General features: G+C 47.0%; 1 protein-coding gene across 7 annotated transcripts in view; it reads right to left on the reverse strand.

Annotated features, from left to right (window-relative positions):
• PIK3CB (phosphatidylinositol-4,5-bisphosphate 3-kinase catalytic subunit beta) overlaps nt 1–16588 on the reverse strand; it is a 999444-nt gene that overhangs the window by 390210 nt on the left and 592646 nt on the right. For all 7 annotated transcript variants that reach the window (XM_078666107.1, XM_078666113.1, XM_078666108.1 and 4 more), the window contains one exon: nt 3456–3552. In XM_078666107.1, the coding sequence (XP_078522233.1) occupies nt 3456–3552 (97 nt within the window). The remainder of the gene's footprint in view (nt 1–3455; nt 3553–16588) is intronic.

A 16588-nucleotide genomic window follows, 5' to 3' on the forward strand; every position in this document is an offset into this window, starting at 1 on the left:
TACCCTAATACATTTAGTAAGTTATATAGAACCTTTGATTGGGAGCAGGTAGAAATTTCACATTTAGGCTCAAATTAATTGCACTTTAAAAAATCCTCTTTAATGGTAAAGCCGGATTTTAGATTACAGTTTTGATAATGACCCTTTTAGAAAGTTTGCATGTTCCTACCATAAACTTTGAGGCCTTCTAGGAGTTTCCAGCTGCCTGGGCCAGTAAATGGCTCCCCTATTAGAAATGTATATTAGGCCTAGACAGAGAACAATTACCTGCCCTACCTGCTGTTAAAAAGGCTTGCCTCCAGCACGCACAAAGGGACCTGATACTAGACTTTTGTCTCCATAGGGTTCTTGGAGACTTGGCAGGGTAAGGGAGGAACATGCCATAACCAGGTGTAGGGTTAGTGTAGAAAAGTCTCCCACTTTCAAAGGATGGCAACAGGTAAAAATATTGGCCCTACTGGCCCACTCTTCAGTGCACCCCTGGACATTACAGAAGGGGGGCTGCCTTGTTTCCCAGATGACTGTCTTGCTGCTTGAGGCTGTTCTTGTCCCCTTGAAGACTACCCTGCTGCTTGAGGACTGCCTAGTTTGAGAGGATTGGGCTGCAGTTTCAGGTTTGCCTTGTTCCCCAGAGGACTGTCCTGCTGCTTGAGGATTGCTTTGCTCCCCAGAGGACAGCCCTGCTGCTTGAGGATTGCTTTGCTCCCCACATGACTGCCTTGCTGCTTGAGGCCTGCCCGCTCTCTGTGAAGGAAGACTGGACCTGCTCCCTTCATCCCAGGCTACCCGAGTGACTCCAAGGGTCAGTTTGCTGACCTCCTGTTTGAGCTACAGAGACAACAAACTCCAGAGGCTTCCCTACAACTGCCCAGCTGACATGCTGCAACTGAACCTGCCTGACCAATTCTGGCCTCTGCTAGAGTGAGTCCCTGATTCCCAAAAGGTGGCTCCCCAGGTCCTGGACCCATGGCTGGTGTATGATTGCACTACTCTTCAAGAAAAGGAGAAATCCTAAAGTTTTGGACTCTTTGCACCAGACCTTGAGAAGGGAACTTTTTCAGCAGGTCTAACCCAGTCCCTGTATCCAGTCCATGCTTATCGCAGTCGGCCTGAACTTGTGACTTCCTCCAGGTCTAGCACGACCAGATGACTGCAAGTGGCGCTTTGTGCTTTTAGGCGCCACATCTACTTAAATCTTTAAACTAAACATCTACAGTTCTACTGATTGGATTTTTTCCGTTGCAATATCATGTCATTTATTAAATTTCACTCTATTTTTCTAAATTGGAGTTTTCTTGTGCTGTTTTCACTTTATTACTATTCCCATTTGGCATAAATACTTTACCAGTGCCTCTAGGTTGTGTGGCTGCTTTTGTGCCAAACTACCAGAAGATTAATCACAGGTTAATTTTGTAACTTTTGTAGTTCACGGACAAGGATTGTTTTTTTGCTTGAGAGAGGTTCTCAACCCCCTCAACCAACACCTCAATTTCTTACAACAATTATGTATCCAGTGTTACCAAAGGAGACAAGGCTCTGACATTATTGCTCAAAACCTGATCTAAATATTCTGAAACATTTTCAATTAAGCTACCGTCGATATTGCCACTCCCAGCAGTGAGGTCAAGGATTTATGTTTGTAAGGTAAAAAAAAAGAATTCAGGATATAGGATAATTATTTTGTACTCTCACCAATCTCCCCCTCCTACATCCAAAAATCAATTAACATTAACACTAACACATCTAATGTCTCCTGTAGGTGGACTGTGGGATCACCATTCAATATCAAGTAGCATATTTTGTCATTAAGTTTGTGATACCCCTCTTTCAAGTAGAGCTCTTTAGATAAAACCACACAATTGTCACCATTATTTGAAGACTTGATGACAAATATGCCATTCATGCGCAGGCACCCTAGTGTCAATATTACTTATGTTGACAAGTTAGATTGATATTTGCATTTAGCTATAAAGGAATCTATGAATGTGGGGAGACACCCTTGCAAACAGACTGTTGTAATGTGGATATAGGACCATCCTCAACTTCTGGGCAGAAGGTGGCCCTTTACTTGAGGCCATTATAACGGCACCATATTCAATTACTCAGTTCTCAAGGTTCACGTCTGCATGCAACATAGATTTATGGTTGATGGTCTCATGCACCAGATCATAAAAATGCGAATATTTCTAATAGACAAGCGACTATACGTTTTTGACTCTAGGAATGTAGCACCAAATGTATCCGATCTCATTGCATAGTCCTTCTTAAGTCGTAGTTTGAGTGACTCTTTCGATAGAACTCTTACAAAATAAGAAACTAGTCAACAATCAGATAATTGATGACAGACAAGCTAGTATTTTTATTCTAGTCCTGAATTATTTCTTTGGATAATGCTTTGGATATCGACTGATCAATTCCTTTGATCATGTCATTGAATCCACATCTAGATTTGTCATCTTTCGCTTTTTTTTAGCTTTTGATTTCAGTTTTGTTGAGAAAGCCCCGCAAGTGTGACTTTCAATTCACTTAAACAAAACCCAAAAAAATCAGGAGTCTTCCTAAAGATCTGTGGCTAATACTCAATAGCCGAAGAATTAATTTCTGAATAAGCGATTGTCACAATATAGCAATTTGCTCAACCAACCGTTCATTTTTACAGATAATTTATGAAATATGTATATTCTACCACATTTATAACCATGCACATCTTTAAAATTATGTTGCTTACTTAGGCTTATCTAAGCATGATTTAATTGTTAAATTCTAGTACACTGAATAAAATAATACTTGGTGTAAATGTTCTGTTTTAAAGGTATACTTATGTCCAACAATATGGATATGTTAGATTAATGTTTTTAACAGTCGAAATGAGGAGTCACTCAAATCAACTTCGCAGTCTTTATACAATGCTGAGCAAACTTCAGAACAATTATGAAAAATGTAAAAGATTATAAGATGTAACCCCTAGGTCTGATACTGTGGTCTATATAATTCAAGAGAGAGACCTACTCTTATAAACAAGGAAACAGCGCCTGGGTGTATTTTGTTCAAATAAAAGTGCATCTGCCATAATGATGTGGTCCATAAAATAAATGGTCAAAAAGCCATAAAAACGTATGTAAGAAGATCCCAGTCAAGCGATCTTTACCTCACGAGCTCATCATATGTTAGCAAGGAGAGTAATACGTTAATGGCACTTTGTGTTCATTTCTTGTGCTGTGCGAGCAGTCACGGGGGAAATGCTAATGGATCCGAGCCCTTCATTATGAATACCAACCGACCTCTACAGGGACCAAGTGAACAGACCATCCAAGAGGGATGCTTGTAACCGTGGTTTAACATTAAGGTTTTCAAGTGCATTTACCCAACATGAAAAGCACAAACATCCCTGGCGACCTGTTCTTCACAGATGGAGGGGCAACATGTAATCATGTAATTTACAATACAAGTCTCACCAGGAAATGAAGACCAGCCGTGCAAAACGATTTCTCCAGTTTTCAACTGCCCTTTAAAGTCAAAGACCATGGTGTTTACCCAGGCAACCGGAAAGTGCTGAAAAAGGAAGCAAAACATTTCATCAGCACCTTTAAGATACTTCTAGATGGATGTGTATAACAGCTTGAAACAATTGGGAATGCTTATCTTTCATGACGCGTGCAAGTGTTTTACATGATGTTTACGATCACAAATCAGAACCCTCCCTTGATGGCGCTGACACGCAAGGCATTATCAGCAGTGATGGTTATGCCATGCAATAAATGCAAAGCAAGTTAGTAATAATGAACGGCCACTGATTTTCGAACACCCAAAACTCCTTGAAAACGAAGAAAAATTTAAATTGAACTAATTATTAACAATCGGATTGACTTCTTGCCGTCTCTACTTCATTAATAAAAAGGTGACCGGCCAGTTTAAAAAGTGACAGACACACGGCAAGTGATATTACTCAGACAGACGCCTAAAATAGTGACTACTCAACTAGTGTCTACGACTTCTAACCTCTGTCTTAAACCAACACACCAGAGTAGCTCTATGAGGAAAAGGTTTGATCAACTCCTGGTTTGAAGCACTAACTAATATCTTGATTGAATTAATGCACACTTTCCAGATTAGGTTTTAATTTGAACAGACACACCCTAGTAATAATATTCTTGATCCTCCTCTCCCCCTTAGTAAGCAATGTCCACATTAATTATGTACATGTTGCATCCACGCTCAAGGATCAATTTCAATAGTGACCATTTTCCAGATGGGCGAGTGTTTGCCAGCGTCCTGGCCTTGAACATGCGCCCACCTTCCCTTGTGGCAACAGTTGAGAGGAGTCATTTGATGGTGCAAAAGTACCGCAGGTTTTATTCACATAACATGATCAAACTGCACAGATCAAAGTATACCAAGCATACATCAATAATGTAAAAAAGTGTCTGTAGATGAAGTTCAGTTATTAAATCCATAACAGCAACTTGAGCGAAAGCCCCATTTCAGCAATGGTCTAGCCCCTCCTGCAACCTCTAGGCTACATCTTTCTGGGAAGCTTTGTGGGCGGCCCTGGTGCATAAACCGGCTGCATGTACAGTGATCACCCTCTGCCGACTCTTTGCTGACCAATAGCCTGCTCCCCGTGCCCCTGCCGTATGGGATCCCAAGAGCACGCACTTGAGCAGCACTTCCTTTGGCTATTGCGCTTCCACTGCTTTCCCTCTGTGCGGTCTCCGCCATGCTGAATGTGGTTTACCAAACTCAGCCAGCTCCCCCACCAGCTCCACTCCTGATGCTCTTCTAGTTGACGGCTATTAGCACAAGAACCCCCTCCAATGTTGAGGTGGAACAGGCCCATGCCTACTTCCATCAAGTTTGCCCCATCTGGTTTGTAGTCCCCCTGAGTTTTGAGGTTAATAAATCCGTGCCTCGCAAAACCCCACCAGTTAGGTTCCCACACCCTGGACCTGGTGATGTTCTATTTATTTCTGGACCTTTCTGCAGCTGCTTTATCCAATTCCCCCCTCCATACAACTCATGGCACGATATGGAAATGACGAGGGGAGGGTTGAGGGGGGATTTCTGCATGTTTGTGGAGGTATACGGTTATAGCACTCTTCTGGAGAAATGTACTGCAGAATCTAAAGGTGGCAATTGGATGGAATATTGAGGGCACCTCACATGAAGTGTTATTGAGCCTGCTCCCAACCCCTGCAAAAAAAGATGATGCTAGGGTTGGTGCTGGTAAAGAGGCAGATAGCCATTAAATGGATGAATGCCTCTCAGTCCGGGTATAAGTAAGGACTGCGAGATATGTCTGAATGGGCAGTGGCTGAGGATGTCAGGATGAAACACTTAAGATGGGAAGAAAAACTGGAGTATGATCTGGTATTGAAGACCGATGCCTATAGACCTGCAAGGGGATGAGACTGAATCTGATTATCATATTGGGGATGCACGAGGGGAGGTAGATGTGAATGATATGCCTACTGGGACACCTGGTCGCAAAGGGTTATTGCAACCATGAAAAACTAATAAGTTATGATTTATGCATGATGAGTAGTAGGATTCTGCCATTGCCACATCTCCTTAATTAATAGAAGTAAAACCTCCATCTGTAACTTAAGCTGTAAGGTGAGTTTGGAAAATGTTTACACAAAGCTATTGATGACTCATCCGGATACTTCTTGTAAGATGTGTAGTGATAATGATGGTTGCAAAGTGTATTGTACTGAATAATCAATAAAACATAGCTGGAAAAATCGAACTCGCAGTATGATTTCAGACCACGCCAGCTCTGCTGGCCTAATCAGTCTGCCTACAGCAGTCAGTTTTATTATCATGGCTCGGATTCACTCCCAGCGACCTAATTCGTCTAAACTGTTCCTGCCCAGAAGCATTTCTAATGAACAAGTCTACGCTTCACTGCGTCTTGCACGGCAGACAGCAAGTGTTCCCAATGCGGCCCTGGCTTGCCCATCCAGGAGACCGTGGTGTTGCATAACTTGGTTCTTTCATAATTCTATTGCGCCAACAACCACCGAAGTGCCCTGGCGACAAACTAATGTCCCAGTATCCATAGCCTGCCCGCTTGACCGGGGCGTGCCCGTCTTGATAGAGAGATGGTTTAAGTTTGGTCAGATATAGGCCTTGAAAGATCCCGGATGCCCATCGTTCTATCTGTTTGATGCGCTCAGCATACAGGGCGCTGACCTCGGCCATTGGTGCGTGCAGAGCCTATGCGGAAGGAATGTGGCGCAAATTCTTTTGGTGGGATGCATCCTGCACTATGGGACATCTTCACCTTTGTACCCGGTGGGCTTACGACGTTCTCTCCCAGATCTCCCAGGACGGGTGCCAGCAAATTGGGTTCCAGGCATGCCTTCTCACTGGAAGAGGGCATCTTCTAGGCACTGTTCTCACCAGGGCTCTCCACCTTGATCAGGACTCAGAGTGTGAGGATGCCTTCACTCCAACCAATGGGCTTAGCATCTGAAATGCCCAGTTCTTATTAAAAAGTTTGTAGCTAGCAGTGTGCTGGCCTTTTAAAAGCAGGAACAGTAAAGCCACTATAGTGTTGCTGGCCCTTTAGGAGGGCTGAAACCCTTCTGAGTGGGGGTGTGGCCACCCAGTCTCTGGCTGCCCTCCAAGAAGCAAGCAGGATTCCGGCGCTCCTATTCAGTATGTCCTTGAGTGGGGTAATTCTCCAAGGCAGCGCACACTCAACCCCCACGCCGCTGCCTGCCTCCTTGCCTCACCTCGCAAGCAAGCAGCTTCTTCATGGGTAGCGCGTTTCTCCCCGCACCAAAGGGCAACCTTCACGGGCACTGTGCTCCTAACCACGCCGCTGACCGCCTACACATGGCACAAGGGCAGCGCGCTCAACTCACACTGCTGCCCACAACAAGGCTGCTGCAACATCACTAGCGGTGCGTACCAGACTATGGCGCTGTCAGACTCCCCCGCTGACAGCAGAGGTTTCTCCGCACATTGCTGCCCGAATTAAAGGGCAATCTTCATGGGCAGCTTGCTCCAGACTACGCTGCTGCCCGCAACAAAGCGCCACAACTTCACGCAAAAAATGCTGCGCAAACAAATGATGGTTAGAATGCTGAACAAATCAAACATTCACCCCCAGTCAAGAGATCTGGGTTAAATGCATCGTTCCTTTGTTCACCATGCCACCCCAGGGGAGCACGGTCAAGACTGATTTGCACATGGCTGGGCCCAAACTGAGGTGACATTTTGAGCAAAACAGTGGAATTAACCCAGATCTGTGAGTGGTTAGTGCTTGCAAGTTTTAAGCACTCTGTCCATCATCTTGTTGTGTTGCCAACTTCATGGGCAGCACGCTCACTGCCTGACTTACAGTCGCACCCAGGCAGTCTGCTCCCCTCACGCCTCTACCTGCAGCCAACACCAAAATCTTCACAGGCAGCACGCTCTTCTCCACACTGCCACCCGGCCTACCCGCCACACCTGGTGGGCGCTGTAACCTCACGCCGCTTCCCACAGTTAAACGCCACAATATTCCCAAGCAGCGCACACTGCGAATAGTCCTTCCTGCGCCGAAACCAGTGGCGAGACCAATGGCGAATCCCACGGCATCTCCAATGGTGAAGGCATATGCCTACTCAGGCCCCCTTGCCATTATAAACCAGTGGAATTCCCGGGAGGCCCCAGTTGATTGGTCACTTGAAACCATGCTGACCAAAGCCCGGCATTTTCCTGGGCTTCATTCCTTCCAGCTCCCAAGTTACGCCCCTCGGGCAACGTTTGTCACGGGCCCCTTAGCAATTCGGCTTCGCCTCCCCAGCCCATGTTCTAACAGGCCACATGAGGTTCCGAGTACTACTTTGGGCACCCGTTTTAAATGAATTCAGAGGTTACCATGCAAAATAACTGTACTTAATGTCACTCGTGGGTAACTTAACAGGTGATGATTTTTGTATAATTTATCAACATAACTGTTCAGAGTTGTCCACAAAAAGTGCGCTACCGAAGCAAGTATTCAATTTAAATAATAAATAAACGTTCTCTCTTAACCACATCGGAATCTTTCAATATGGAGGATTTATAATTGCGATATAATTAGGAATTCAACTCAACTCACATTACCGTTGCTTTACTGACACAGACAATGCACCCATCCTATGGTAACATGTTTTCACTAGGGTTCAGGTTAGCAGTGATTCACTATGTCGGTTGCCAGTTGCAAAAAACCTGCCCTCTTATCCAAAAACACTTTAATCATCAAAATTATGTTATTTTACTTTGGTTGCGACAAGAAACCTTTGAAAAATGCTACAAATTAGTAAATAAGCATTTGTGCTTTGCTTGCATTTTTCAGAGGAATTGTACAAGTTCTCCACTAATGTACCGACATTACTCGGTCAGGCTTGGCTAACTTTCAATATTCAGGAAATGTTTAACCACTAGATTACCTTTTAACCACCTGTCTCCGTTTAAATAAACATTGGCAAACCTCTGTTCCTGCCCGTGCAAATACCATCTGACATTTAGTTATCAACTTTCTATCACAAAACATTAACTCCGGCTAGTGCAGAGGTGTATAAAGAAGGCCAACGAGCGATGGATCCATGTCAGATTTTCAGGACAGCCACCGAGACACATTTTCATACTGTGACTCTGAACGTAGCTCACTTGTAGAGTACCTAGCAATTCTAAAAATCTGCCATGGATCTAGCCGTCCTGGTCGTATGTAGAAAAGCCTTTGTGCTGATGCGTAAGATAAAATATATATAATTTTTGAAAGGCAGATATACATTACAGTCCAGGGAGTCTTTATCACGGAGATTCTGGATGGGAGGCTAAATAATGGTAAATAGCCTGATTTAGCGGTCTAAATCGGCCAGAGATACAGGCGAACAGAGAAGGCCCTTAGGTGGGAATAGAAGCATGCAAGTGGAATGGCTTTTGAAAAAATGCGTTGGTAGTCTTGAGAGGGCAGAGATGCATCCGGCACTTCAAATGTGGAATGAGCCTGTATTGGAAGGTAAGGAGAAACCTAGAGTTTAAGAGGTGCTGAAGGGCAAGCGTATCAGCCAACATTGATTGTCAAAGGAGGAAGATGGGAAAGGAATAAGCATAGTCTCGAGGTGATTGTGTGGGACACATGTTTTTGAAGTTGAAGCTCTAGTTGAGTTAAGTTTTAGGGAGGTGCATTCGGTAGAAGCTTGACTGAAACCGTTGGTTTTGATCAGGTACTGGATGAGTCATTCTTAAGACCACCCTTTCAGATTTTGTAGGGGGAGGGAGGGGACTGCTGTGGGGGCAGCTAGAGATGCTGGAGACATGTACATAAATAAATGTAGGAATTGCACAACAAGCAGCCTGCAGGAAGTGCTTGACATCGGAACTTACCTTGGGGGCGGAGTTACATCCCTAGCTTCGGGATGGGGCAGGATATTTAAATTAAGATTGCAGCCTGCATCCTGAACACACCCCTGGCGCTGAGGAAGGCGATACAGACGCCAGAATGCATTTGCCACTTTGAGTGTGTATCTCTGCAGATTAAAGGTGCCTTCGCTGTTTCCCCTGTTGTGGCCTCTCTTCTTCCCACGGAGGAGTTCTTGTTTATATTTTCAGCGCGTGCACCAGAGTCGCGCTTGGGAGGCCCCAGCAGCATCAAGTTGGCCTTGGACACGCTGGTCTCCGCCTCGGTGGAATTTTCGTTGTATCCATGGTTTTGGATTGACCAAGACCCCCCTTCAGGCCGGGAGGAGATGGGGCGGTGTTGTAATCAGTAAGATTACATGTTGGGCGAGATGGACTTCCAGCCTTGCCCCTGCCGTAAGTAAACCCCGTGGTTTGGGGGTTGTTGCGGTCTGGGGACCCGAGGAGGCAGCTGAAATCGGTGGACAACCACCCTGCTGGACAATCTCGCCAACCTCGGACTCAAGCAACTGGTTAACACCCCCACCCACTACGCCGGACACACACTCGACCCCGTCTTCTCATCCTGCAAGGACATCGCCTTCAGCCACGCCACCCGACTCAACTGGACGGACCACAGCTGCGTCCACTTCAGCTTCAGAAGGACCACGATCCACCACCACCAGCAACAGGCTGCACGCAGAAGCTGGAACAAGATCACAGCCGACCAGCTTGCGACTTCCCTGAGCAAGAACCCACCCACCAGCGCAACGAACCCAAGCCAGGCGGCCACCAACCTCGCGAAGTGGATCAGCAACTGCGCAGACGACCTCGCCCCTCTGAAGACCCCACCTAGCAGACCCGGTAGCAAGAAAGCCCCATGGTTCACCGACTAACTCAAAAGCTCCAAGAAGAACTGCCGAGCCCTCGAGAGAACATGGCGCAGAGACCCAACACCGGACAACATGACTGCCCTCAAGCTCGCCACCCGAAAACACCACCAACTCATCAACGCCACCAAGAAAACCGCATTCAAGGAACGACTGGACAACAAGGCACACAACAGCAAGGAACTCTTCAACATCGTTAAAGAGCTCTCCAACCCCAACGCCGGAAACAACGACATCACCCCTTCGCAAGACCTCTGCAACTCCCTCGCCTCCTACTTCCACAACAAGATCGCGGACATACACAACAGCTTCAGCACTCAACCGACGCACGCCACGACTGAACCACCGCCCCCCACCACCACGCTCCGCGCCTGGACCCCGATCAGCACCGAAGACACCGTCCGCACGATGAACTCCATCCCCTCCGGATCTCCTACCGACCCCTGCCCTCACCACATCTTCAACAAGGCCGACGCTGTCATCGCACCCCACCTGCGGGACATCATCAACACCTCCTTCGACACCGCCACCTTCCCGGAGAGCTGGAAGCACGCCGAACTCAGCGCTCTACTAAAGAAACCATCAGCTGACCCCACCGACCTCAAGAACTACCGCCCCATCTCGCTGCTCCCGTTCCCTGCTAAAGTCGTCGAGAAGACCGTCAACAAGCAGCTGGCCGCCTTCCTCGAGACGAACGGATCCCTCGACCTCTCGCAGTCTGGCTTCCGGGCCAACCACAGCACCGAGACCGCCCTGATCGCAGCCACCGATGACATCCGAGCACTGCTCGACAACTGAGAAACAGCAGCCCTCATCCTCCTAGACCTCTCCGCGGCCTTCGACACTGTCTGCCACCGTACACTAGTGCAGCGACTCAGCAACGTTGGAATCCAGGAGAAGGCACTGGAGTGGATCATCTCCTTCCTCGCCGGAAGGACACAGAGTCCGCCTCCCCCCGTTCAGATCTGAAGCCACCAAAGTCATCTGCGGCGTTCCTCAAGGCTCCTCGCTCAGTCCAACCCTCTTCAACGTCTACATGAAACCCCTCGCAGACATCGCACGCCAGCACAACCTCAACATCATCTCCTACGCCGACGACACCCAGCTGATTCTCTCCCTCACCAACGACCCCGCCACCGCCAGAGCCAACCTTCACGAAGGGATGAAAGAGGTATCCGAATGGATGAAGAACAGCCGCCTGAAACTAAACTCGGACAAGACGGAAGTCCTCATCCTGGGATCCTCACCCTCCGCCTGGGACGACTCCTGGTGGCCCCCCGCCCTAGGCAGCGCACCCAAACCAACTGACCACGCACGCAACCTAGGCTTCATCCTGGACTCCTTCCTCTCCATGACCAGACAAGTCAATGCCGTCTCTTCGTCGTGCTTCAACATCCTGCGCATGCTACGTAAGATCTTCCGGTGGATCCCCACCGAGACCAGGAAACGGTCACCCAGGCCCTCGTCACCAGCCGTCTGGACTACGGCAACTCCCTCTACGCCGGAACCACCGCCAAGCTCCAGAAGAAACTCCAGCTGATCCAGAACGCCTCAGCACGTCTCATCCTGGACATCCCCCGTCGCAGCCACATCTCCGGACACCTGAGAGACCTGCACTGGCTCCCGGTCAACAAGAGAATCACCTTCCGACTCCTCACCCACGCACACAAAGCCCTACACAACCAAGGCCCAGGATACCTCAACAGCCGCCTCAACTTCTACGTTCCCAAACGCCAGCTTCGATCGACCGGCCACGCCCTCGCCGCCGTCCCCCGCATCCGAAGAGCCACCACAGGGGGACGGTCCTTCTCCTACCTCGCCGCCAAGACATGGAACTCCCTCCCGACCCACCTCCGCCTGACCCAGGACCACCTCGCCTTCAGGAAGCAACTCAAGACCTGGCTGTTCGAGCAGTAGCGGACCCCCCTCCCCCAGCGCCTTGAGACCCTCTGGGTGAGTAGTGCGCTATATAAATGCTTTGATTGATTGATTGACACCTTAATTGGGGGCATAACAACTTGCTGGCGCTACACCACTCCCGCAAACACTAAACTGCCATGAACACTGCATTCTGGGTCCTGCAGACATTGCCACTCCCGCAAACACTAACCTGCCATGAACACTGCATTCTGGGTCCTGTAGGCATTGCACAACAAGCAGCGTGCAGGAAGTGTTTGACATCGGAACTTATCTTGGGGGCGGAGTTACGTGCCTGGCTTCGTGATGGGGCAGGATATTTAAATCAAGATTGCAGCCTGCATCCTGAACACACTCCTGGCGCTGAGGATGGAGATACAGATGCCGAAATGCATTTGCCACCAAGTGTGTATCTCTGCAGATTAAAGGTGCCTTCGCTGTTTCCCCTTTTGTGGCCTCTCTTCTTCCCACGGAGGAGTTCTTGTAAATATATACACTGACGAAGGCAGTACGCCGAAACGCATTTGTGTGGTTCCTAACAATAAATCTGTGGATTGATGATTTACCCTCCTGAGTGCTGTGATTTCTGATACAGTGAACGGAAATTGTGAGCAGTATATATATATATATATATATATATATATATATATATATATATATATATTCACTGAAAAAACCATAGGTTATACACCATATATAGTTAGGAATTAGCATTTAAAAAACCTTATTTTACTCACACAAAACCATTGAAATTCCATATATAGTTAGTTGCACTAACTATATATCGCGCACCCGCAATCCACTGCTGATCATGTCACATATTACATCATTCATGACATGGTCAGTGACATCACTGATGACATCACTGATGACATCTCAAATGACATCACTGATGAGATCACTGATGACATCTCATTTGACATCAATGACCACATCACTGATGATATCATTCATGTGACAATACAATGCATCTCCTCACGTTTTAATATAACCTCTGTTTCACCCAGTGTTAAATACAGAGTATAATTTTTGAAACCATTAACACACCAATACTAGTTACTACATACGTACTCACTGATTCCTACGTCTACACACACATTCACTCTTTCACCCATACAATCATTCATACATACAATCACTCATCTTTACAACACTATCATATGCACTCATACACCTATACAGACACTTACACTCTGCCACTCATCCATGGAGTTACTCACACACCTAGTCAGTCCTGTAAAGAATCAATCACACTTCCATTTTCTTGTCTATACAGTTAAACATAGAGCACCTTACATTTTCAAACATATACTAACACATACTTACTTTCTTATACAATCATTGATACAAGTACACATTGATCTGCACAGAGTCACACACCTCCCAGCCAGCCACACACACACTCAGTCTCCTATACAAATACTTGGACAATCAATCAATAACCCATATAGTTAATCATATAGCTACTGATCAACACATGCAGCAGTTTACAGAACAACAGACATAATGATGCACAAATTAAGACAGTTTAGTCACTAACCCATGCACTCAGTGAGACACATTTAATCACTCACTCATACATTCAGTCATGCACCTACTAAATCCTTCGTCCAGACACTTATACATCTACTCATTCTTCAATATGTAAAACATATTTAAACTTTACAGAAACACACAGTCACTGGATGATGTCATCAGTGATCTCATCAGTGATGTCATTTGAGATGTCATCAGTGATGTCATCAGTGATGTCACTGACCATGTCATGAATGATGTAATATGTGACATGATCAGCAGTGGATTGCGGGTGCGCGATATATAGTTAGTGCAACTAACTATATATGGAATTTCAATGGTTTTGTGTGAGTAAAATAAGGTTTTTTAAATGCTAATTCCTAACTATATATGGTGTATAACCTATGGTTTTTTCAGTGAATTTTCAAGGTTTTGTAAATGCTAATTCCTAACTATATATGGTCTATAACCTATGGTTTTTTCAGTGAATTTCAATGGTTTTTTAATAGCAAATATCATAAGCTGTCGAATGTCAAGTACGTGGTAAGTAAAAACATTTTCGTGTTTATGCACACTGATCTGCTTTGAATGCTGCCCCCCACCCCTCATTTCTATTAGGAGTACTCTCTCTTTGCAGATAGTGAACGGTAGTTAACGCAGCCCTTTGCCCCCTTTGTAATCCGTCGTGCCTGCTTCTCTCTCCATTTGATTGATTGTTCTCTTTGGTTCATTCTCTATTTACAAACAAGCACAGAGTCGCAATACTCTGTTTAGTCTTTGCAGATAGCGAAAAATCGTGTAAAAAAACAAAAGGAATCGAGCAAAATCAGTAGGCCACTAATGGGATCTCTTTTTGACCTCGCTAAAATAGAAACATTAGGAACAACCTGTTGAAAATAGCAATGCGTACGTATATAAGCGGCGTTCATTTGTGTTCACAGTACCCCTTGTTGATTGTTTCAATCGAGCATTGAATTGTTCGAAGTTAATTCTCTTAAGGATCTTCTCTACCTGCAAACGAGGAAGAATAGGAATATTCTCTCTCCCTTTGCAGATAGTGAAGGGTAGGTAACGCAAGCCTTTAACACGTCGTACCTATTTCATTCCTCATTGATTGATTGATTGATTGTCCGAACATTGACTGTTTGGGAATTAGTTCTTTTTGGAGGTATTCCCTGTTTGCAAATAAACGTAGGAAAATCTTTGCAAGTAGTGAAAGGGTACGTAATGCGGACCGTTCTCCCCCGTTGTAATCTGTCATGCCTATCTACTCCCCACTGATTGATGCACTTTTTTCACCCGGACCATTTACTAGAGATACGTCATCTGGCCCGACCAGAGAGCACCCCTAGTGAAAAGGACATATGCAATAATAACGAAGTGATCACTGTATCCTGTTAACAGAAACTTTACCATGAAACAACCTGGAAAGAAAAAAATAGGAAAACGAAAATCAGTAGGCCACTGATGAACATGAACTTTTATTAAACAACGAACAAAGAAACGATAACATAACGTAATGATAAAACCTATTAATGTCCTAGAAACAAGAAAACGTTAAAATATGCCAGTGGTGAGAGACCAGAAAAACAGTAAGAGAAACCAAATCACCCCTCGCTGTCCCACCGCCTGCCACGCCAAAAAAATCGATAGACTAGGGAAAATGCAAGTCAGTAGAACATCCACCCCCACTCTGGAAACTTCCAAGGTGGGGCAGGGTTCCGGCTACGCCCAGCCGGGAGCAGCCCATATAAGGCAGGTCCTGCTGCCACGCCTCGGCCAGGAGATCCTAACGTAGGGTGTAGCCGGAGGAGAGGCCGAGGCCAGCGGGACCCGGCCAGGGGATTGCCTTTACAACGCTGAACAGTTGCAGGGGGGGGGAATGTCTCCTCGACCCTCCCCTCTCTCTCCCAGTCCGGCCGCGGTGGCCCTTGAGAGTTGCAGGTAGTCCCGCCACATGCTCTTCCGGTCCGACCACCAACGGTCGGGGGGCCGAGGCCGACGGGATCCGGCTGCAGCCGATAAACCAAGAAACCCGTTCATGGGGCCAGAGCCAGGGGCGTCCGGCCGACATCCACCGGAAGCCCGGCCCGAAGACGGACGGGACACTTCTTTCTTTTATAATGGCTGCGACAACACTGGGGGGGGATGTCTTGCACATGCCTCCGACCCCCCCCCCCCTCGTCCTCATCGCCTGGTCCGGCCATAACAAATCTCAAGCGAGACGCCGTGGGGTGCACTGGGAGGGAGAGACGGTGCGAACAGGCCTCTCCCGCCTCCCCAGGTGGAGGCTTCCCAGCTGCACCCTCAGCGCTCCAGGCGCCCGGAAAAGGGTTCTTCCACTGTGGCCATGCTGCAACGTCTCGCCCGGCAGGGTGGAGCCCGTCCGCTCATGTGACCCCGCGATCGCCGGTAGCTGCCGAACTCTGAAAATGGCGGTCGACCTGGCAAGAGCGGGCCCAGCATAAAGAAATGGCCCGGTCACTGGTTGACTCCACCACCGTAGTCCTCCACGACCTTGAAGATTCTAGAGGAACCGCGGGAGTCTCCGACCCCCGATGGGGAATGACTGCCATGATCGCCCGTGGAGTGACGAAACTGTATCCGCGGGACGTCGGCGCTCCCATGCTGGCGCCAGCCTCACTTTGAATTACTAGAATCCTGCAGACCTCACTTCCGGTGAAAGCACAGTGTGACCCGGTAGGAAAAATTATTGCACCCCCTCCCCTTTTTGACTGATAGTTCAAACCACCGATCCTTTCCTTTGCCCTTTTAACGGAACTTTGGACTGCCTCCCCCTCTTTTACATTTTCTAGAGAAAACAAAACATTAACCACTACATTAGCATAGCAGTTGACACCAGAACTGTTTTCAAATTGAAAACCAACAAC

This window comes from Lissotriton helveticus, chromosome 11 (assembly GCF_964261635.1).
Source record: "Lissotriton helveticus chromosome 11, aLisHel1.1, whole genome shotgun sequence".
Lineage (NCBI taxonomy): Eukaryota > Metazoa > Chordata > Amphibia > Caudata > Salamandridae > Lissotriton > Lissotriton helveticus.